We start from the raw sequence: 23,443 nt of genomic DNA, 5'->3' as shown, positions 1-23,443 counted from the left end.
TATAAAGAAATGCTTGAAGATATTAGGACTTGCTACGCTGAAGGAGGGAGCCATTCCCTGGCTTCTTGCAAAAACAGCCTTTTTTTTTAAGACAGGGGAGGGAGGGACAGATGATACTGTAATTTGTACCATGGAAGCAATGGCTAATGTATTCTTCAGTAAGAGAAAAGGCTTTCCTCCTCCATTGCACCCTTCCAGAAACTGGAGTTCTTACAGCTTTTTGGACTGACCACACAGCAACAGAAGGAGGTGTTGCTGACTCAGAAACGGCGGAAGAGGCGGAGAATGTTGCGAGAGAGGAGTCCATCCCCACCAACGGTCCAGAATAAACGCCGCACCCCCTCTCCACGGTTTGTGCTCTCCACACGTTACAGCCCTGACGAAATGAACAATAGCCCCAACTTTGAGGAGAAGAGAAGGTTCCTCACCACTTTCAACTTAACTCACATTACTGCTGAGAAAAGGAAAGGTATGTATCAGTTTGGCATTAGTAGCAGAAATAGAACCTTCTAAATAATGATCAGAAAAACTCAGGACAAGGCCACATAGTGCCCAAAACAATACAAATGCAGAAACAGGTATCACCTGTTCCTGCATTTCTAAATAATAAGTGAGTGAAAGAGATTTTTCCATAGCTGATAAGTTGAGAGGTTATATGGAAGACCATCTCATATGTCATCTGGAATTTATTGATCTAACTGTAGTATATCATCCAGAAGGTGGCCTGTTCTATGTCAAATGAACTGAGGGTTCTTTTCTAAGAACAAACATTTACAAACCTTTATGCTTACATAAGGTCCCTTGGACCTGGATTGTAGGCTACATGACTTCTGAAAGTCTAAACTCTCATAACCATATCCAGGAACGCTGTCTGTAATGTTTGACCTGGCCATTGTCTTCTATTCATCCACTGTGTTTTCCAAGGAAAAGAGAGCCGCCTCACATAACAGGTATAACACTGTGAAGAAGAGTGTAAATCTTTCATTGAAATAATAGTCAGTATGCTGTTCTATACTTACACACATGTGGAACTCTGTTAAAGCTAATGCTGTGATATGACAAGGTATCACTCACACATGACCAACACCTTATCAGATTGCCATGGCAATTTAAGCAGCTGGGGCTCCATACGCATGTATATCAAAACAGGCCACTGGGCACAACTTCTAACAGCGCAGTCACCTGGGAGTCTGAGGTGAAACATTTTCTCAGCTTCAACTCCTCCAGCTGCCAATACCAGGATGACAATACTCACTGTTTCTATACTGGGATGGCATATGAAATGCTTTAAAATATGCAATATAAATACTGTGAGTTGCCAGTCAAGAGCCTAGAGCAAATGATAAAGTCACTTTCACTAACACAACAGACATTGAAACAGATCCTGTACTGGGCTGTTCTTTCTCATCTGACCAATAAAAAAAGTCTTCTTCAAACTCTCAATTCTTGTCTTGCAGATAAGGAGAAACTAGTTGAGATGCTCCATGCCATGAAACAAAAAAGTAATTCTATGGCATTGAAAAGTTCCCCACGGGACAGTCCTAACATTATTTCACCTGGTAAGTCAACGTAAATAGCAACAGCGTGATAGTCAAAGATTGATGCCCTTGATATGGGCTCCTTGGGATTGAAAGCTGCCCCCGATTGACTTAATTATCCTTTGTCTGTGACTGTTCACTAGTTTACAACAGTCAGTCCAAGGAGAAGGAGCCAGATTCTTTTTGCAAAAGGAAATCCTTGTTTGTCTCCCACAACAAGATAAGAGATATACGTCTTAGACATACTGTAGATCTTCAGCACAGGTAGTTTAATCTTGTCCTGCTGCCTTTGTAGAAAGCTTGAAGTGGAAAAAATACCCCTTGTGCCTCATTATCTACAAGTGTTTCATAACTCCTGACAATAAGTGGTAAGAACTGTAGGCAGTATCCACACTGTTGGTGGTGGGTGGGAAAGGCAACTATTTGCATCAATTAGCATGCCGCCTCAATTTTATTTTTACACATAGACTTCCTTCTCACCAGCTAGGTATCGCTTCCCCATGTTCTATTACAAGCTTACAGCTACATTAAGATGAACGTTGCCACCAATTCTTAGAGCACATAAGTCAGGAACTACAGTGGACCCTTGACTTACAGACGGCTTGACTTACAGACTTTTTGAGTTACAGACTTCTCTGGCCGCAAAATTTAGGTTTGACTTGCAGACTAAGATTTGACTTACAGACCAGAAAAAAACCAAAATGGAACAAAAACGGCCTGTTACGGGATTAATCGGTTTTCAATGCACTGTAGGTCAATGGAGACTTGACTTACAGACTTTTTGACTTGAGAACCGCCTTCCAATACAGATTAAGTTCTCAAGTCAAGACCCCACTGTGTCAGATGTGCCTCAGACCATATTTACATACCAAAAAGTGGTTTTAAGAGGTTTTTCAGACCTGCAAGTTCAGTGTTTAGGGGAAACTCTTAGATACCAGCTGGAGCCATGTTTATGTTGTATCTCCTTACAGCTGCAAAATATCATCAACTCCACAGAGTACTACACAGAAATGTATTTATTTTCCACACATGTTTCTACTTAGCCACATCTCTCTTGACAAAATGCATTTTCATTTGGAAGCACCAGTGTAGAAAACGTGAGTTGCCGAGTTACAGTGTTGTGTTTCCCCCACCCCGATCCCCACAGAGTCACTTATACAGCAAACTGCAGTGGATTCAGATAAAACTGTCAGCACTGCTGCTGCCTCTCTGCCAGACACTCAGAAGACAGCAGAGCCCTGCAGAACAGAACAGCTGAGGCCACATGAGTTTCCAAGAGTTAAGGAGCCAGTTCCTGCCTCCATTGAAAAGCCCAAGTTGAGTGATGGGCACACAGCAAAGAAAAGCCTGAGCATCCTCAACTATGTCCGAAGCTCCTTACCAAAGGACATCCCGGTGCCGCTCTCGCACAGCATGAATGGGAAGAACAAGCCATGGGAGCCCTTTATAGCTGAGGAATTTGCACATCAGTTCCATGAGTCTGTGTTGCAGTCCACACAGAAAGCACTGCAGAAGCACAAAGGTAACGAACATGCAAAAGCCAACAGTAGCATCGTCCCATGAGTACAGGCTGTTGAGAAGTTCAAGGGACTCTGAACTGTGGATAGAGTCAGGTTTAGGGTTAGTTTCTGTGTCCAAAGATACAATTAGACAAGCCAACTTTTACTTGCACAACTCAGGTTTTCTAAAAGATTAATTCCTTTTTAGACAGGCAGACATTGCACAATTAGCTCAGCTAATTAAAAAGTTCCTCAGATTCTAGCTTCACTGCTCAGAAAAAAAGTAAGCAAGCAAACTTGCTTGGAGTACCTGTTTAATGCAGCATGCATTAAAAAGAGGAGACAAAGATAACTGATATAAAATAATGACCATTATGGAACAATAGGATCAGCTGAGTGCCTGGTGTAGATTCTAATGTCATTCATATCTGGGAAAAGGCTAAAACACTGAATGTTTTAGAGGTGTTTATTAATGTCAGTAGTATCAGTTTCTCCTATTGATAGAACAGCCTAAATAATTTTCAGTAGGTGGTGGTAAATATGACAACTTCATGAAAAGATACTGGAAATAACATCTAATTTTATGAAATGCTCATTAATTTCAGCAGACAGAAGTGTAGAATATAAAGTTGGTAGTGTGTGCAGGCAGCTGCTGGTAGTGTGAAATGTCATTAAAAAAAATCAAGGCAGCCAGCAGTGGTTGCCAGTTTAGCAGCAGAAGGTATGGTCCATAAAAGTTTCACTGACTGGCTCTGGGAGAGATAGTAAAATCCCCTGAAAATGTCTCTTGTGCTGAATAAGGAGCATTAATCTTACTAACATACCTTTTCATTGCAATAATAGCTTGAGTGAAAGTTATTAAAACCATTGATAGTCCTGTTTCGAAAAGGGCTGGAACTTGGCCAGCAAGGGTCCTAGATTCAGTATCTGACTACTTTGTGATTTTGTGTAGTTCTCCTTCAATTTTCTTACTCTTCTGTCCTGTCATCCTTCGTACTTCCACTGAATATGTACAGCCTCCATTAGTGGAACACTACAGTCAGCAGTTCCCTTTGGAACCTGAATTTTCTACACGTACATAAGTGCAACTTGCAAGAATGGATAAGTTCAGTGTAGCATTGTTTTCATGCAAAATTATTTCTTCTGAAGATGTTACTTTCTCTACTGCCTTAGCAACATGTGTATTAGGCTTGTTGGCTCCCCTTTGCTTAATTAATCTCCTGCTGTGAGTACAGCATTTACAGCTACTTGGTTCTCAACTTAGGAAATTTGGACAACTGGCATTCTGGATGGGGTGGAATGGATGTTTTCCCTAGACACCACTAGTTGCTTAAGCATTATCATTATTCCAAAGCTAAAGGGACATGTAATCGGATATTTCACATCTTGTATGCTGACTTCTAGGTAATGCAATGGGACACTCAGCAGAGCAAAACCATAAAATAGATGCCTCCATCCATTATAACATTCCGGAATTACAAACTTCAAGTTGGGCATCTCTGCCGCAGCAGAACGGTCAGAAAGACTCCCAGCATAAGGGCTTGAACCCAACAGAAAATGACAAGATCTCTGACTCAGAAGAGGAGGAGGAGGAAGAGGAAGAGGAGGAGCTCCCCAGACCCAAGTGGCATGGGATTGAAGCAGTCTTTGAAGCTTACCAAGAACATATAGAAGGTAAGCCACATTGATTCAAGAGACCTTTTTCAGTAATGTGTCAGCTGGTTTCCAGTGATGCAAATTAAAACTGAAACAGGTTATCATTATTTAAAACCTTTTCTTCAAAGCTTGTTCTTCCTGTTAATCACTTACATCAATGTTCTTTTCTCAAGATCATAAGGGAACTCTTTGACCTAGCAAGAAATTTCTTGTGCACAATTAGTAAACAAGCAAAATAATGCTCTTGCATGAACTTGCAATGCATTGATACTTAAAATACTACATGCAAGTGTCATCACAATTTGGTACTGCAGAAATGGGGGAAAGCATGAAGGAAAGACAACTAGAATGACTCAGAACTGGTTAATTCTGTAGATTTTAAGCATCTGAGGAAGGAACTATGATCCTACAAAGGGATCAGAACAGAACTCCAGCTCCACTATCAGAGCACTTTTAGCCATTCTTAAGAACAGAATGCTCGCATATACTGTATATACTTTATATATAAGGGACCTGAAAACTTTTTCCTATCAAAACCTTAATTACTTCAACCAAAACATGCTGAATGTTAATTCCAACAGCATACAGGGCCAGTCCTAAAAAGAAGTCTGGGTTAAAGTCTACACAGCCAGCGCTATGGGCATATCTAGCTTTTACCTTGAGGCAGGTGGCTGTCACTGATGCTAATGGGTTTTGTGAGTAGTGGTGGAAATGCTGGCACCACAGAATAACTCTTGGAATCATAAGTTGCCACTGGAAGAGGATATGACCTGGAAAAAATCCTATGGTGTAGAGTCAGTGCCTTGGTGGCTCACTACAGATTTACACTCTCAGGGTTCCTGTCTTATATACACACTGAATCCTTCCCCAGTCCCACAAATTTGTGAACATTACATAAATCTTACAATGTACCAAAATTGTTAGATGGTGGATTTCTGTTGCCTTGTTCCCATTAAGTTTGCTCATCAGCCATATCCAGATATTTAAGCACAAATACATTCACCAGATGAGCAAGAGTATGGACCAGTGCCCCCTCCCATCACTTGTTCTCCCACTTGCCTGTTGTAGGGTGATCTGGCTAAAGAAAGGAGTCACCCATATCCACGAAGGGTGCTCTTCAAGTGAATTAGAAGCCTGATTTTATACTAACTTATATGGACACACACACACCAAGCCTCTCCTTTTCAAACATATGCCCTTTTACATAGATCAGCGGTCCCCAAGCCCCAGTTACAGGACCGGGCCACGGACACAGATCTCCTCCCCCCCCCACGAGCATGCCCCCACAAGCACACTCTCCCCCCTGTGAGTGCGCCACACATGTGCACGCAAGCATGACATTCCCTGTGAGTGGGACACACACCCCTCCCACAAGCGTGACACGCATCCCCAACCAGTCCATGGTTGGGAAAAGGTTGGAGACCACTGGCATAGAGAACAGTGGAACTGGGGATGGAAAGACAGTTGGGCTACTTGTCCTCCTTTCCTCACATGATGACTGTACTTGCCTTTCTAAAAGCTGAATGTTGTTGTTTAGTCATTAAGTCATGTCCGACTCTTCATGACCCCATGGACCAGAGCACAACAGGCCCTCCTGTCTTCCTCTGCCTCTTGGAGTTTGGTCAAATTCATGTTGGTAGCTTTCGTGACACTGCCCAACCATGTCGTCCCCTTCTCCTCTTTCCTTCACAATTTCTCAACATCAGGGTCTTTTCCAGGGAGTCTTCTCTTCTCATGAGATGGCCAAAGGATTGGAGCCTCAGCTTCAGGACCTCTCCTTCCAGTGAGCACTCAGGGTTGATTTCCTTCAGAACGGATAGGTTTGTTCTTCTTGCAGTCCAGGGGACTCTCAAGAGTTTCCTCCAGCACCACAATTCAAGAGCATCAATTCTTCGGCGGTCAGGCTTCTTTATGTTCCAGCTCTCACTTCCATACACTGCTGCTGGAAAAACCATAGCTTTGACTATGCGGACCTTTGTCGGCAAAAGCTGAATAGGTATTTTACTTTAACATAGAAATGCTGTACAACTTCCAGTGTATCAGCTGTTTTCATTTCATTATAGCTCTAAATCTTCCATTTCTGATTATTGTGGAAATTAATTACATCTCACCCAGATCCTTATGAACAAGATTTCAATTGTCTTTTAGAAAACTGCAAGGCACTCTTACCAGCCTCACAGTAGTTTCACTGAAATCTTCCCATAAACTGTGCCTTATGACAAAAGGCAATCTAGCATCAGTTCTCCCCTCAAGGATGATTTTACTATTTTGAATTCCTCAGTGCATTTCATTCCTTAAGAAGTATTTTGCTCAGCCAAAAACAAAACAAAACAACAAAAAAAAACTTGTCATAAAAAATGTAGGGGCTGGGCAGACTACAAGTCACCTCGAAGTATTGTGTTTTAAGGTGGAAAAGTATTCTGTTTTAAGGTTAACAAAGGCCAGGTATTATCTGTCTCTTCCTGATGTCACTAGAATCTGATATGAACACTACTGTTTCAATTTAATGTAATCCCTAAAGAGAGTTATAAAGAATGAGAAATTGTCCTCAGCCTTCTGGACTCAGCCAGTTGCCGTATTTGTTTTATGGTCTCATTTCAAGGTACTGCTTTTAACTTGGAAGCCAAGAGCTTGGACTCCGGATGACTTAAAGAACACTCTCTTTTATACTTTTCATCCTGACTGATTTTGTTACACATTCTTGCTACAAATCCCATAGCCACTAGAATGGTCCAAAAAGTCCTAATAACCACCTTCAGGTGTCTTTTAAGAACCTTAAAAATATTTTGTTGAGAAAAAGTACTTCCTGTAAACATAAACCACTTGCTGCTACAAACTAGTGTTTGTTCCCAGGTTAATTGTATTGTAATATGATGATGATTCAATTAATATTGTTTCTGAGCAGTTGATACTTTACTGCTGCAGGACTCATTATTTTCTTTGAAAAAATACATGTTATATGATTTTATATTGTCTCTCTCAGGCCTCTTCCTTGCAGAAAACAATTCTCCACTAGCTAACTAATTTTATGTTATTGCTTTCCTACTTTGGAGGGAGGAATGAAAAGTAACTAGTTTTTGGCACTTCCAAAGCAGCAGCCACATCAGTCTGTTACAACTTTCAACAAATATACAAGCGGAATATACTACCTGCTCTTAGAAGGAACTCTCAATATTCCTTGAAATATAAAAAAGAATCTTTCTCCCAACAGAGGATATCAAACTCAAAGTGACCTGAGTCACTGAGTGAGAAGGAAAATGGAAAACAGTACTAGAAGCTAGAACTTCCAATATTTTGCTGCAGGCCCTACTTGCAACTTAAATTCACATCCAGGGGCAGTAATACCTCAATAGGAAGTTTGGTAAACATGAAGTAACCCAGAATGGGCAGTTTTTGAAAAATCCACTTCTGCCAAGTATTTCTTTACTGCTAGGAAGAACAAACAAACAAACAAACAAACAAAGGTTGCTTCTCATTGTTCAGAAATCCAACTCAAGGATACTCAGTACAATTCAAGACATGGGTAACGAATACTTTACATTAGTTTTGCCAAAAAATGAGCATATGCTGACCTGTATGACTGATAATATGCATTTGATTACAGAGCAAAACCTGGAACGGCAAGTACTGCAGACCCAGTGCAGACGCTTGGAAGCCCAGCACTACAGTCTCAGTTTGACAGCAGAACAGTTGTCACACACCATGACCGTGAGTGTGGATTTTATACCTTGATATTCTACAGCAGTTGCAAAAGAAAAACTATTTGGCAAATTGGCCAAGGGAAGGAGGGGGGAACCCTATAGCAGCCCCCCCTTTTTGGTATCATGGCTTATATCCCATGACTATAGTTCCTAGATCACAGGGGCATTTTTACCTTTATGCTGTATTTGCATCAACATCTGAGGTCTCTTTTCTATGCTTTTGCAGGAACTAAGGAGCCAGAAGCAGAAGATTGTGTCTGAAAGGGAACGACTTCAGGCCGAACTAGATCACTTGAGAAAGTGCCTTGCGTTGCCTGCAATGCAGTGGTCTAGAAGTTACTTCAAGGGGTATCCCAGGTGACACTCCCTTGCACTAGGCTGAACATATAGTATAGAAATAATAATCTATTTTATTACCTGGAATATTTAATATTTTTCACTGGGAGGTCTGAAGCTTAAAAATAATATCAAAAAGAGAGAATGTGCCATGCATGGAGCAAAGGATTGTGGGATCCAAGCAAATCCAAACCCAACTCTTCAAACGAAGCAACTAAATCTTTCAAAACTCTGCAAGAGTAACTCATTTAGAAGAACTCTTGGTTTTCGTTAAATTTGAAAGGGTTGATTTCCTTCTCCTCTCCTCCTGCCTTTTTTTAAACATTGTTTTTAATCCAGAGATACCACCAGTGACACTAAAATCCCCCACCTCTCAAAGGGGCCAGATTGTCTCCACGCTAATGCTCCTTTTGTTGCCATATCCGTTCAACTGCTACCCTTTGGAATCTTTTAATTTCATTTTATTTTTCTGAAATACACTGTTTCACAACTCAAGAAGAGACCAGGTACACATCAGTTTTGGTTAGAACTGGGTATTTTGGACACAGAAATAATTATTTGCAGAGTATAGGCCTAGCAGAAGAAAATACAGCTTCCAAACTTGACTTCCCATGCATCAGTCAGCTTTTTGCTGGAAATGCACTTCACATGAAAAATAAAAGTGAATAAATAAACTGAAGGTACCTTTTTATTACTGGGGAGGGGAGGATGTACAGAGCAGTGATATACATACAATACACACAGATTATGTACCCCAGTGGGTAGAATTTTCATACAAAGATTTTGCAATTAAAGAGTTGAAAAAGGTGCTTCAGCCTTGTACTGTGTATATATTTAAAATGTTTTGTATGTTTTTATTACTTTAATTATTGTTATAAAAAGCTTGCCATTTTCAATATGTTTCTGCTTTTTTTGTTTTTGTTTTTTGGCAAAAATTGCTTGCTTTTAGTGTTTGTACTGCTGCTGGTCAGGATATAAAAATACTGAAATGTTTTTTAAAAGAATTTTAAAGAAAAAGCTTTCCACTGGGGCACGTGTTATCACTTTTAAATATTTTGCAATGTGTAGCACCAGTTACTGCTAGAGTAAATTCTCTGATCAAGACAAACAAAAAACAGGAATTTCTCAACCCTTCTTTTGACCCTGCCTCTATCCCACTTTTGGAATTTGGAATACTGAATGCCAGCTACTATTTTTAAAACAAGATCTCAGTTTAAGGAGACCAAGGTTTTAGTAACAAAACTGGTTAGTGTACGGTATCTGGTATTCGCTCATTCTACCAACACTGCTTAAAATATCACAGCAGTACAAGAATCAGTTTTCTGAGGTTTCCAAAGAAAAAAAATGCTCCAAAAACTTTTGCAAAAATATGCAGAGAGATCTTCTAATGTGTGTCTATCTCACCTGCTTTTCTACCCCTCCAATAGCATGGAAGCTAGTTCCAGCATACATACAATCCTTTTCTGTATGAGGTATGTATGTAAACAAAACTACATGGAACATATACGTTTTCACACCTGATTGGTACTTGTGATGCAGATTGCATAACATGCAACGTATTTGCCCCTATAACCACATTATTCATATGTACACTCCTGCAGTTTGGGATCACATATGCTGAAAACAGACTCCATGCATCCACATGTGATGAGGGTTTTAACATCATCCTTGTACAGGCATTCAGTGGCAAGAATAAAAATCACAGTTTTGAAATAGGTATTTTTTGTAATCTGTGGCTCATGCAGTAACTGCCAAAATTTACTCCTGGTTTCATCTATTATTTTCTACCCTTATTTTAGTACTTGGTTGGGTGTTAAATGGAACTCCTCCATAGACATTTCTACAATACAACTTTCTAGCAAGTACTTTGTTCTTTCTAGGAATTCATGAATTATGACTGCTGTGAAGTTAGCAATACCAATACACAGGGACTTTGCATTAGGGCAAACAGATAAGCTAGTGATCGACATGACCACTGATATTTTATCTGCAAACATGCACTATGAGGAAGTTTACAGGCCTGGTTTTCAAAGCCTTGTTTGTCTCTTAGGGCTGGTTCTCACTTTGGTTTATTCTTAGATGTGGCCATGCAAGTCTTGTGTGAAGTGCGAAAGCAATGCATGTAATAAAAGTAGTCCCTGTACTTTGCAAGTACAGTATTCCTAGAATGAGTAAAGGGACGGGCACCAAATTTTATATACACGGACCTTTCACACTCAGTTAGGAGAAACGATAACATGAAGTGAGAATCATGCACTGAAGTTTAAAATAGTTTCTCCACTGCCTTAAGTATGCCAGTCCTCCTCACCAGTTAATTCTTGCAGACAAAGTGTGGCAAAATCATAACATTTTGAATCAAATACTATAACCGAAATTGACAACTTCTTTATAGTAAAGGTTCCCTGGATTCTCTTCTTTCTCTTGATGCTGATACTTTGGTTTTAGAAACTCTCATTTAATGCTTTGTTTGCTGCTGCTATTAAAAGATTATTTCCCTAACACTGACAATGAAAAGCAAGTTGGTGCATTCTTATAGGGCTGTAGTGCCCAGTTGTAAAGGACAGCAACACTTCATCCCTGTCAGTCACCGCTTAGAAGCAGATTCATCTAGTGCAGCTTCCTTCCCCATGTGACAAAGCTACACCTGCCATAATTCCCTTTTCTATGCAACTTTTAAGAATACCAAAGCCCTGGCCATACTCCAGAAGAAAGTATATTATAAGAAGGAACAGAAAAGAGCAAATGCATGGGCCTGTGTTAGAAGGTATTATTCCTAAATGCAGCAAAAAAAAGTTATCTTGAATTTATTTTATTTTTCCTTCAACAAAGTGATCCCTTAGGCAACTAAACCTAACAGTTTCTATAACAGTTTCTGAACATCCTTACTTGAGACAATCGGCTCTAATGGAGCATGAGGGAAAAAAGAGTAGGAAAGAGTGGAAGTCACTGAAGCCTCCCCCAACGATAAGACATCACCACCCACTTGCCTTTAATGGAGAAATCCCATACGCACACAAAATTTGTCATTTCTGCCCTTTCATTCCATAAACAGGTTTTACTAAAATAAAACTTATTATATCCACACCCTGTTGGCTTACAATTATTTAAACAAGGGACCACAACAAAACTCACCTTGCAGTAGTTTCAAGTGCTTATGGCAATTCAGGTTTCAATGTTTAACCAGAAAATACTTTTCACAAGTCACCCCTCTGATAAGGCAATGGAGCAATCATGTCAAGTAAACCTAAAGAAAGGCAACATGGCCTTTAAGCATCTTAGGAAAGTAATACAAGAGCAAAGACGGGAGAAATGTTACTAAGCTCTACTGATTTATTTCTGACTACATCACTTAACATCACTTAACTTCTTCACTTTTTAAGTTATCAAAGATGGGTGAGGGCAGTTTTGTTTATCCCTTCACACCTTTATCTGACAGTTGCCACAGCAATGCTTTTCAAGTCAGCATGGATCATTGATTGCTTTTACTCCCTAGTTTTTACCAATGAGAGAATGGGGGAGAGGGGAAAAGATGGGCATAGGAAGAGGGAGGCCATTGCACTCTTTCTTCTAAACATAACTGCACTATCTGTTTTTTTCTTTCAACTTAAGTGGAATTTGGGCTGGGCTCTGTGGGAAGATGTTTGTACCACACTACTTCAACTTTTGCAAGCCCAACAACATGTGCTGTTTAAGGACACACATGAGAGCCTATTGGCTTGAAATCCTTATCTATGTACAAGATTGAAGAATGTGCACTTACTCAAAATCATTTGGATTCCATCCAACTTCAACAAAGTAGCCAAATTGGTCATAATTTGCAATTCAGAACAAGTCCACAAGTTTAAAAACTTTCCTTCATAGAATTCAAAGCATAAAAGGTTAGGTATAGGAGGTGCAAGCATGAAACCAGAATATCTTACTATGGAACCAGTTTTCCCAAAATGTTCTCCTTTTCTTCTATGCCATAACAGTGAGCCAATTCTATCTCCCCACTAACTCCATGCCCAGACTTCTTGGCTCACTGCTTAAATTCTCAAACTAACCTGTTTGCTCTCCCTTGGCCCCAGGACCATGCTATCTGGTTGTTGTAATGTGCAGAATCTCTCAAGCAACTAAGCACAGAGCATGAGGGGAGAGCAGGAAAATAAAGCCCAGGCCTGCTGGGGCAGTTTAGATGCTGTGAGACAAACCTGTTTTAAGTGTACTTGTTTGAATTAAATGTAATGTAATATATTATTTGTTGAATGTAGTAATTAGGTATTTATGAATATATTGTTGTAATTTCTGACAACATCCAAAAAATAAAATGTTCCTAAATCATGACAGAGGTTATTTTCCCAGAACCAATGGCAAATAGAAACTATACTGATTCTGTGTAAGTGAATTTAACTTTGTTTACAGATACTGTTAGAAGACACAGCTTACTCTTGCAGTCAAATTAATCCAACATTTATACAGCATTTACAATGAAGATGCTTTACGGGGCACATCTTTAAAGAATTTGTCATTACTCCCCAAGTGAATAAAAAAAAGCAAGTTAGAAGCTTTGAAAAGCCAGAGACCACAGCTAACTGAAGATTTATTCCAGAACACTCACACTAAGTCAAATAACTCACAAATCAGTTTTAATTAATTGGGTACGAAAACAGGAGACATGAGTACTGAGGAGCAAACTATTAGAAATTGTGTGCAAGTATAGTACTTGCCTAAATATTATGAACTTAATTCTTCATATTAAGCAAGGACTGTTTCTCTTTTCAGAGAGATTAAAAACTAGGTTTAAAACATCTCTTCAGAAAGTTCAGAGTGTTATATATTTCTTTTATAAGCAATGTCTGGTGTATTTTTTTTACTTTTTTGAGATTTAACAAATAACAAAAATAAATTGAACTAAAAAGAAAAGAGAACAAATGTATAAACAGTAAATACAATATTGCTAGTACCCACTACAAACCATTATAAATTCACAATATGAATATACATACATCTCAAATTAAGCATATAAATCAGACCTAGCCTTATCTTAAACAATTTCACAATATCTGTGTTTGCATAAGAGGACTCATTACTTGGGCTTTCTCCTCAGCACTAGCAAAGGAACTGTTAAGAAAACAGTAGGAGGCAATAAATTCAACTTTGTTTTATAAACGATTAAGCAGTTAATGCTGACAAATATTTCAGTTTAATGTACAAAGCATATTTTTAAAACTATATTTTGGTTTGAAATATCCAAAGAATATACCAGGTTCAGCAAAGGACTTCACTGATGTCCATTTAAGAACCTACGTCTTCGGAATCTGCCAGCAGAGTAACAATTAAGCTGCACCCTCATCATTTCTATCATTCAACCAGAAATTCCTTCCACAGAAATCTGTACACCAGACAGTCAGAAACACTTACTATATGACTGATGACCAGAAAACTGACAGTGAATAAATAAGTGGTAAATCTAGATACATTCAGGCTGCTGCAAACAGGCCTTGGAAAGCAAAGAATGAAGAGACTCTACTGCATTGATAATATACAGAACACAAACCAGGCCAAGTGATGTGCCTTGTTTCTATGGATCTGTTTCCATATAAAGCACACAGTTTCTCTCATAGCAAACTCAGCAGTCGGTGCCAAGGCAACAAGAAAAGATCCTTTATCTCTAAAAGATAGCTGACAAATAGAATGAGTAAGTAACATCACAGTGGAAGCAGTGTGCCCTTTTGAGAATATCACATCACCCTTAAACAGTTGTCCAATCGGGTGTTTAAAATAGTCACATGCTGTCATTTGTCCCAGAGGTATCAGAAGATGAAGGGCCACTAAGGACCTGGATCTTTAGGAGGACCAATTTGTTTTATCTTACAAGTTTCAGATCAAGAATAAACAGTTGAGTGCAGTTGTGAGACAGCAAAGAGCAACAGCATATTTATCATGGGATGACAACAGCATAGGTAGCCACAATGGACAAAGGCATCTACCATTACAGCTAGGAGCTGTATTCCCTTGCTAAGGACCCATACACGTCCTTACAGACTGGATAAATGATCATGCCACAGACTCAGCATTCCACTGCTTGTCCATAAACAAATACTATCAAGAATATTACACTGACATTTGTTTACAATGTATAGTTTTTGCTTTATGTGCATCCTGATGAATATCAAAGGCAAATAATATCACAGGTGTACTTGTTTTAGACCCAGGAAAAGCCACCCAGTGAGAGTAACAAGACCCTATTGAATGGAAGATTTCTGTTGTCAAAAATCTTGTGACTGTGCACTCCCTCCAGGCTGGAGATTTGTACGAAGCTTGTACATGTGATCTAAAGCTTGTATAAGGAAAGCGCCAGTAGTGTTGATCTCCATCAAAGTCAGATTATCCAGCTTATAAGAGACAAGGAAAAGTTGTTACAAAAAGGACAATACTCATAAGATTTGTAGAGATTGATGGTACATTCCTGTGATATTAGAAACAAGCAACATTTTAACATTCCTCAGCACTGGGACTGATAGGTGTTGGTCAAAAACATATAGAAGGAACCAGCTTCCTTGTTATTCTTAAGTACATCCAAAACAGTCAAAGAATAAAACTACACTGCAAACCTATTACTGTGGTTCACCTAATCTAAGCTTTCTAGGATCCCTACACATGTAATGTGAAAAGTGGAATGAGAGTCAATGTGGTATATGTTGATTTCTGCCTATAAGAGAACATATTTATTTATTTTTTATTTTATTGGACTTATATACCGCCCCATAGCGCTACAAGCACTCTCCGGGCGGTTTACTTTTTTTTTTTTAATTATACAGGCTACACATTGCCCCCCCAGCAAGCTGGGTACTCATTTTACCGACCTCGGAAGGATGGAAGGCTGAGTCAACCTTGAGCCGGCTACCTGGGATTTGAACCCCAGGTCGTGAGCACAGTTTTAGCTGCAGTACAGCGTTTTAACCACTGCGCCACGAGGCTCTTCATACAACCACTCAAGGACAGATACAAACTTCCTATATCTGGTGCCCTTCAGCTGTTCTGTACTTTAATTTTCATGATCCTTACTGGTCCTATTAACTGAGGCTAAAGGCAGTTACAATCTGAGCACCAGAAAGTCATCAGGTAGGCAAAACTGCTGTAGTACCTCTAGAATGAACAAAAAGACAGCTGACAGTCAACAGAAAACACCAGAGAGAAAAATTTCTTGAAGTGGCTAAAGTATTATGCCCAAAGCAACAAAAAAGACAAATCCATCTTTTAGAGGCTTCTAAAAGTATAGGAAGGTATGGGGAAATAGTAGCTTTAAAAAAAGTTGAATGCAGGAGTAAGAGATCTGGAAGGCACAGCACCAATGTACCCTCTAATTTTCTGCCCCACTGGGCAGGACTCTGCCTCTCTGGTGCGCATCTTCTCCACTGTGTGTGCATGTGACTCTGCCCCCCTGTGTATTCAAGGTTCTGTTGTGACCAGAACCAAAGGGGTTGAATGCAATCACTGCACAAAGGAGAAAAAAAACTTGCACAGAAGGAGGTGGAGTTGCACACAATATAGAGGGAACCTTGCACAGCACCCACCCCTGAACCCTCCATGTCCAATATCATTTTCTTTAAAAAAAATAAAACTAAAATAGAAATAATTTCATTTATTTCATGTATATCCCACCTTTTTTCCTAAGAGAAAAATGAAACACAATGAAAACATAAATATAAGCACAGATATTGAGGGCAACTGGAAACACTATCAGAAAAAAATGCAACATTAACCCAGTTATAAACCCTGTCCACCACAAATGTGGTTAGCTGCTAAATGCCTGCTTGAATGAAAGTGTCTTTTCAGTGGAAAGACAAGAGTGAAGGAGACCCTAGTCTTTCTTCAGTAGGACACTGCAGAGTCTGGAAGGCACCACTGATGCAGTCATACTAGTATGTGGACAGAAAAAACACACACCTGCACTTCACTGTATTGCAAGAAAATTGATTCATGTGGTCTTTTGTGTATTTTAACATGTTTTTCATGTGTTTTAATTTTCTGAGTGAATCTCTCTCTCCCTCTCTCTCCCTCTCTCTCTCTCTCTCTCTCTCTCTCAATCTCTCTTATATTTTTAAGAAGCCTCCAAGGAAGGCATGTTATTTTCAAAACGTATAAAGTATTCAAAATAGTACAGACATTATTGACTACCCTGCACTTTTCCTTTCTTCTTGCCTAGACCAGACTTCCTCAACTTGATACTCTCCAAATGTGGTACTGCCATCCCATCATGCCTAGTCAGCATGGCTATAATGGGATCTATCGCATCAACACATCTGGAGTGTGCCATGTTGGCCTACTGCTATGGGCACTCAATTTATTTCCCTCATTCAGAGATGCATCCCAAATAGCAAATTTAGGATTATGTCACACATTCCAGATTAGGAGCATATATTCACAAATGTGCAGTAATATTTCAGCTTGATTCTGTATTAAAGTAGCAGGGAAATGAACTTGATCAGGGCTTCCTCGTGCCACTTTTATAGCAAAATCAATACATTTTAGCACTTCAGAAGTAAGGCAGCTTACCACCAATCCATTAAAGTAAAACAACCTTATTAACATTCATCTACACTGTGTAGATATATCACCACAAAACAGCACAAAAAGAAATACTAATGAAAATCGGAATTACTGTATTTTTAGGTGTATAAAATGACACGTTTCCCTTAATTAGGCAAAAAATTGAGGGTCATTTTATACACAGAAGCCAGCCGCTTTTCCCTGCCTTTTGCGAAGCCACTGGACTTAGCAAAAACGAAGGCAAGGCTCCCTTCAGGTAAAGCAGCCATGAAAGGGCTGCACGATCGTAGCCCGTTGATCCTGAAGCCCTTTCATGGCTGCTTTATCCATTTCCTAAGCCCCATAGCCCTTTGATCCTGAAGCAGCCATGAAAGGGCTTCAAGGGCTGCAATTGTGCAGCCTTTACCCAAAGGGAGCCTTCCCTTACTTTTTGCTAAGCCCCGTGGCTTCGCAAAAGGCAAGGAAAAGCGGTGGTCAAAGGGGTTAGAAATGGGGGGGGGGGGGTTCATCTTATACATTGGGACTCATAAATGGAAAATATGGTATATGTCTACTATTTCTGGGCAATAGGAATCTATATCCTTGCAAATCACTGTGACTTTAACATCAGTTAATATCTATTATGTCCATAATAAGCTAAAATCCTATCAGTTAAGCCCACTGGCATATCACAATGGGCATAAATCAGTGAATTCTCAGACGTCAGGGCAGGTACTTGCATTTGCAAATTACGCTGTACAACCTGGTGCAAAACAGCAAGCACACATGCTGATTTCTGAACCTGTGACAATTCACCAAGACTTATATTGTGTTATAATAGTGTAAAAATGTGACAGCATTTCGGCCACAGTATAAACAGTGCTCTACTTGCTTTAACACTCCCCCAACTACATCAATAAACTACATCAGATCACCATAGACATCTCTTACCCTGGCATGAGCTTCCTGCTGTCTGACAAAGCTATCTGCAGACAACCGGAGTTTTGCAATTCGGGTGTCCCATGTGTCCTTAACCAGTGTTCGGATCTCATCTGCTTTTGGAATATTGTCTGCAGCACTAAGGGAGGAAAAAACCTATCAGAGCACAATACAAAAGACTCTTTGTTCAATATATAAAATCTATGACATAAATATTGTTCAGATTCTGAACAAGCCATAACAGTCTGGAATTGTTGCTATTCTTTTCTTCACATCAGAAGCTACAGGACAGAGGTGCATGTCAGTCATTATACCCCCTTAGCACTTACAAGGACCACTAAGTAACTTTACACTACTGAAGGTAAAAAAATAAAGACATACATTACCACTACAAAGAATGCAATCATTTGTTGATATAGGCAAACAGATACTCTAGACCAGCGGTCCCCAACCTCCTTGGGGCCACTGACCACCTGGGGAGAGCGAGCTCCATGCACAGGGGGGTAGGGGCATCCCAATGCGAACACAGTGGGCATGGGGCACCCACACGCACGACACACCCACCACACAAGCACAATGCACCCCTCACGGACACGACATAGCCCCCATGCATGCGTGCGGAGGGGGGTAGAGATCTGTATTCATGGCCCAGTTCCAGCAAGCCCACAGACTGGCACCGGGCTGTGGACTGGGGGTTGATGGCCCCTCCTCTAGACCAGTGGTCCCCAACCTTTTCCCAACTGCGGACTGTTGGGGGGGGCATGTCACGCTCATGCGCATGCACGCAGCTGCACTAGCTGGGACACTCTTGTGCATGCACATTTGTGGGGGCGGAGCATACTCACGCACATGTGCATGGGGAGGCCGCTTGTGCGCATTCACACAGTGCACTCACTGGGACAGAGCACACTCACACACATGCACATAGTAGCGCTCACGGGGGAACAGGCAATCTGTGTCTGTGGCTCGGTCCTGCCTAGGCCGTGGACCGCTGCTGGGTCGCAGTTGGGGTGCCCCTGCCCCAACTGGGGGTTGGGGACCCCTGCTCTAGACCACTTGCATTTTTTTAATGTTCAAATTCAAATAAAAATGACCCGATCCTACTTACTAATTCAGCAGCAACTTAGTTAATTCCATGTAGTAAGGACTAGGCATTGGGGTGAAAGTGTCTTCTTTGCGTTCCTGCTCTCGGATCTGCTCCAGCTTTTCTAGAAAGCAATAAATGAATGAGTTTAATGAAGAACAAAATGCCACAAAGAAATATTATAAATCTCACAGACTGAATTGTCTTATGAAAGCATTTATCAAAAGGTCACCAACAATCCAATTGAAGAGTTTTAATAAGCAATTAACCTGCATCTGCCTCAGCCCAGAGAACTATCAAGCTGGATAGCAGGATTACCCAAAAGTAAACCAGCTGCTGCTAATGGATCATTTATTAACAATGCTGAAAAGTCTGCATGATAACAGCATAAGCAAGCATATTTGGCAAAATCCTGTTTGATATGAAAGATTCACTACTCTGAACTAGAGATGGGGGTATACAAATATGAATGGCTCCGTAGCACGCGATCTTCTTGCCAGTCCTGGTAGGAGGCAGGAGGACAAGCCTCACTCCAAGGTCAAAGAGAGGTGAGCAGATCACGCGCTGCAGAGCCATTTGTGGAATCGCGCCATCTACATCCATGGTGGATTGGTGAGTGGACCATCCTGCCCCATGGGGCTGGACCCTTGTTAACGCCACCTCTGCAGGGATATTCGTATCCGTATAACCCCATCTCTACTCTGAACTTTTAAAACTTTTAAAAACATATGTAACTGGGAAGGGGCGGAGCAACGGCAGCAAGAGCAGACTAATCCACAAGGCTCTGTGAACCCCTGTGTAAACTCTAGGTCAGCAGACACCCCCCCAGCAGTGGAAGGGGGGCAAGTTCCACAGGAGAGTGGGCTTGCAGTGACAGAGCTGGAAAAACTCCAAATTCAGACAGCAAATCTTGAGAGTTTCCATTCTCAAAGTATCTGGCTCGGGAGACGCCATGTCTGGTGAATTAGCTGCCTAACTTTGCCAAGGTGGGAAGCGTGTGAAGAAGATTTTTGCCTGATTACATGAACAGTGAGTAACTGGCCTTTTATTTAGCATCAGCAAGCATAAATCAAATTCAAGCTGCTGACTTTAAAGTAGAGAAGAAATAAACAAAAGCAACAAAGTAGCAATTGTATCCCCGTAACATCAGCAAATTCCTAACTGTGTCACACTTGAGAGAAAGAGAAACTACTTAAAAGACATGGAGATCACTTTAGCATCCCCTGTCCTCCCTCAATGGCATAGACTATTATATTATAAAATTAGAGGTTTAAGAAGATTGGAGTTCTTAAAGAGAGTGCTTAATAGAGGCACTTGGAGAGAATTCTGGTATTGATAGATAAAAAGGGGGAAAACCCACCCCAAGTGGCCTTGTTGCGAGCTGCAAATGGTGGATTATAAATTAAAACTGCTCCTGGCTAAAGTTGGATTTACAATTAGATGTGCTAAGTGGGAGTTAGGGTCTGGACTGACTCATTTAATACAAAGATGGACTGATTAATAGGTTGACTGTTTTATGGCTCTTAACTGAATTGGAAGTACAGGAAGGGGGGGAGCCGGACTTGGCAAATAGGATAGAAAACAGAATCAGAAATGGGCCTGCTGGATTATAAGAAGCAGTAGTAAAATATTTGAATCTCTTAAAAACTGAATGCTTTTACTTCTCAGCGGAAACTGTTCTACAATAAATCTATATTCAAGAAGCAGAAAGAACAGCTCTTAGTCCATCAAAACTTATAATGGAAGATTCTTTTAAGAAGTATATACAGTGGTGCCTCGCTTAGCGATGTTAATTGGTTCCAAAAAAACATCGCTATGGGAAAACATCGCTAAGCGAAACACCATTTCCCATAGGAATGCATTGAAAACTGGACAATCTGTTCCAATGGGAATGGATTACCGTCCTTAAGCGAAAATCGCCATAGGAAACATCGCTAAGTGAAACGCGGTTCCCCCATTGGAATGCATTGAATAGGTTTCAGTGCATTTCAATGGTTTTTGACCGGTCCGTTTTCGCTATTTGTAAAGTGTCTTAAAATGTTCAAAAACTGTTTAAAATGCTTGGAATTGTTAGTGCACCTTGTAAAACCTTTGCAAACTTAATTTGGCTTTGTTCTGAGTCTTCGTTAATTTTTGGTGAATTCCCCCCCCCATTGGAATGCATTGAACTGTAGGTTACAAGGTGCACTAACAATTCCAAGCATTTTAAACAGTTTTTGAACATTTTAAGACACACTTAAAATAGCAAAAACGGACATCGCTAAGCGAAACAGGGGGACCTAAACTGTCATCGAAGCAAGGTCCCGAACATCGCTATGCGAAATTTCCCCATTGGAAACATTGCTAAACGGAGCGCAAGATCGCTCCAAAAACCTCGTCACTAAGCAAATACATCGTTAAACGAGGCAATTGCTAAGCGAGGCACCACTGTACAGGAGTTTCAAATGAACATTGTCAATCAATTCAAGAATTACAGTATATTAAAACCCAGACCCTCGAAATTAAGGCGGTAATTTCAGGACATAAAAAGGATGTGGAAAGGAATATGCAAATGGAAGAACATTTCACCAGAGCAGCGGAAGCAGCAGAAAAAGAAACTTTACAAACAAGATCGAAGAAAGATAAAATAATAATCTTTTATGATGGGAAGGTCCAAATGGATGAGTTGGGGATTTACACTAATTATTTGAATGTGGAATGATAATTATAGATGGATTAAATCAGTAAATCTGAGAGAAAATGTTTTAAAGATGTTCTATAGATGGCACTAAAACTGGCAAAATGGGTGTTAAGAGAGTTAAAATATTGTCAGCAACATTGCAGTCTCTTTTGTATAGGTGGTGGATAAGTGACAGAGTAAAACGATTTTGGAGATAGTTTAAAAATATATTATGTAAAAAAACCTACAGGTATATATAACTTGAATATACAGTGGTGCCCCACTTGACGACGATAATCCGTTCCAGGAAAATTGCTGTTAAGTGAAATCGTCGTCAAGCAAAAAAATAAAAAATAAAAAAAATGGAATACATTGAAAACCGGTCAATGCGTTCCAATGGGGAAATACCTCATCGTCCAGTGAAGACTGCCCATAGAGAACCGCCAATCAGCTGTTAAAAATCGCTATCTTCTGAAAGCAGCCATTTTGCGAAGGGAGGGAAGCCATTTTGCGGAACCGGAAAAATCATCGTATAGCGAACAAACAGCTCGCAAAGCAGGGTCCTAATCAACGTAATGCGGATTTCCCCCACTGGAACCACCGTTTTGCGATCGCAATAGCGATTGCAAAAATGTCATTGTTAAGTGATTTCAACGTCATGCGGGGTAAGCGTCTAGCGGGGCACCACTCTATAGGTATATATTCAACTAGAAATGCTCCTGTTGAATACAGTACAAGAAATTGTGGATTTGAAAGATATATATAGATATAGATATAGATATAGATAGATAGATAGATAGAGTGGTGCCTCGCTTAACGATTGCTTCGTACAACAAAAAATTCACTTAACGATGGCTTTTTCAGAGTGATCTTGTGCTTCACTTAACGATTTTCCCTCTGGGCAATTTCCGCTTAACGATTTTGGGACCATGCTTCACTTAACGATGACAGTTTTAGGTCCCCTTGTTTCGCTTAACTTTTTTTTTACAGCGCCGGTTTTGCTATTTTTAAAATATTCTAAAATGTTTAAAAATGTTTAAAATGCTTGGAATCATTAGTGCACCTAATAAAACCTTCGTTAACTTAATTTGGTTTTGTTCTGAGTCTTTTTGAATTTTTTGTGAATTTTTTTCCCCCATTGAAATAGGCTTCAATGCATTTCAATGGGTTTCGCTCAACGTTTTTTCCTATGGGGATTTTCGCTTAAGGATGGTAATCCGTTCCAATTGGAACAGATTATCCGGTTTTCAATGCATCTCTATGGGAAATGGTGTTTCACTTAACAATGTTTTCACATAGCGATGTTTTTTTTGGAACCAATTAAAATCGTTAAGCGAGGCACCGCTGTAGGTAGGTAGGTAGGTAGGTAGATAATATTAGAAAGTCTTGACTTTATATATAGAGAGAAAGAATAGAGAATATGAAATAGGTTAAAGATTTTTGTACTATAATACAGTTATGCAGTCAAGATTATATATTAGATATTGTATTGTAGTATGGTAAACACTTCCCTGCATGTG

General features: G+C 40.1%; 3 protein-coding genes across 7 annotated transcripts in view; 2 read left to right on the top strand and 1 right to left on the bottom strand.

The window, feature by feature from the left end:
* Positions 1–13,050, top strand: part of GSE1 (Gse1 coiled-coil protein) — a 389,126-nt gene extending 376,076 nt beyond the window's left edge. For both annotated transcript variants that reach the window (XM_020808482.3, XM_020808480.3), the window contains exons 12-17: positions 199–469; positions 1,458–1,559; positions 2,686–3,060; positions 4,442–4,711; positions 8,298–8,401; positions 8,621–13,050. In XM_020808482.3, the coding sequence (XP_020664141.3) occupies positions 199–469; positions 1,458–1,559; positions 2,686–3,060; positions 4,442–4,711; positions 8,298–8,401; positions 8,621–8,755 (1,257 nt within the window). In that variant the 3' untranslated portion in view covers positions 8,756–13,050. The remainder of the gene's footprint in view (positions 1–198; positions 470–1,457; positions 1,560–2,685; positions 3,061–4,441; positions 4,712–8,297; positions 8,402–8,620) is intronic.
* Positions 1–23,443, top strand: part of LOC144584427 (uncharacterized) — a 678,013-nt gene that overhangs the window by 204,382 nt on the left and 450,188 nt on the right. The gene's annotated exons all lie outside the window — the stretch shown is intronic.
* Positions 1–23,443, bottom strand: part of GINS2 (GINS complex subunit 2) — a 52,065-nt gene that overhangs the window by 26,037 nt on the left and 2,585 nt on the right. Inside the window, exons 3-5 of one of the 4 annotated variants that reach the window (XM_078380531.1) lie at positions 19,289–19,388; positions 18,193–18,319; positions 123–3,135 (exon numbers count right to left, since the gene is read on the bottom strand). In XM_078380531.1, the coding sequence (XP_078236657.1) occupies positions 3,121–3,135; positions 18,193–18,319; positions 19,289–19,388 (242 nt within the window). In that variant the 3' untranslated portion in view covers positions 123–3,120. Of the gene's footprint in view, positions 1–122; positions 3,136–13,292; positions 15,105–15,434; positions 16,383–18,192; positions 18,320–19,288; positions 19,389–23,443 lie in introns of those variants that run through there. The other 3 variants (XM_020808483.3, XM_072980583.2, XM_072980582.2) reach the window with 3 other exon arrangements.

This window comes from Pogona vitticeps, chromosome 10, assembly GCF_051106095.1.
Source record: "Pogona vitticeps strain Pit_001003342236 chromosome 10, PviZW2.1, whole genome shotgun sequence".
Lineage (NCBI taxonomy): Eukaryota > Metazoa > Chordata > Lepidosauria > Squamata > Agamidae > Pogona > Pogona vitticeps.
The sequence above is the reverse complement of the archived record's forward strand: the minus strand, read 5'-3'. Positions and strand labels throughout refer to the sequence as shown.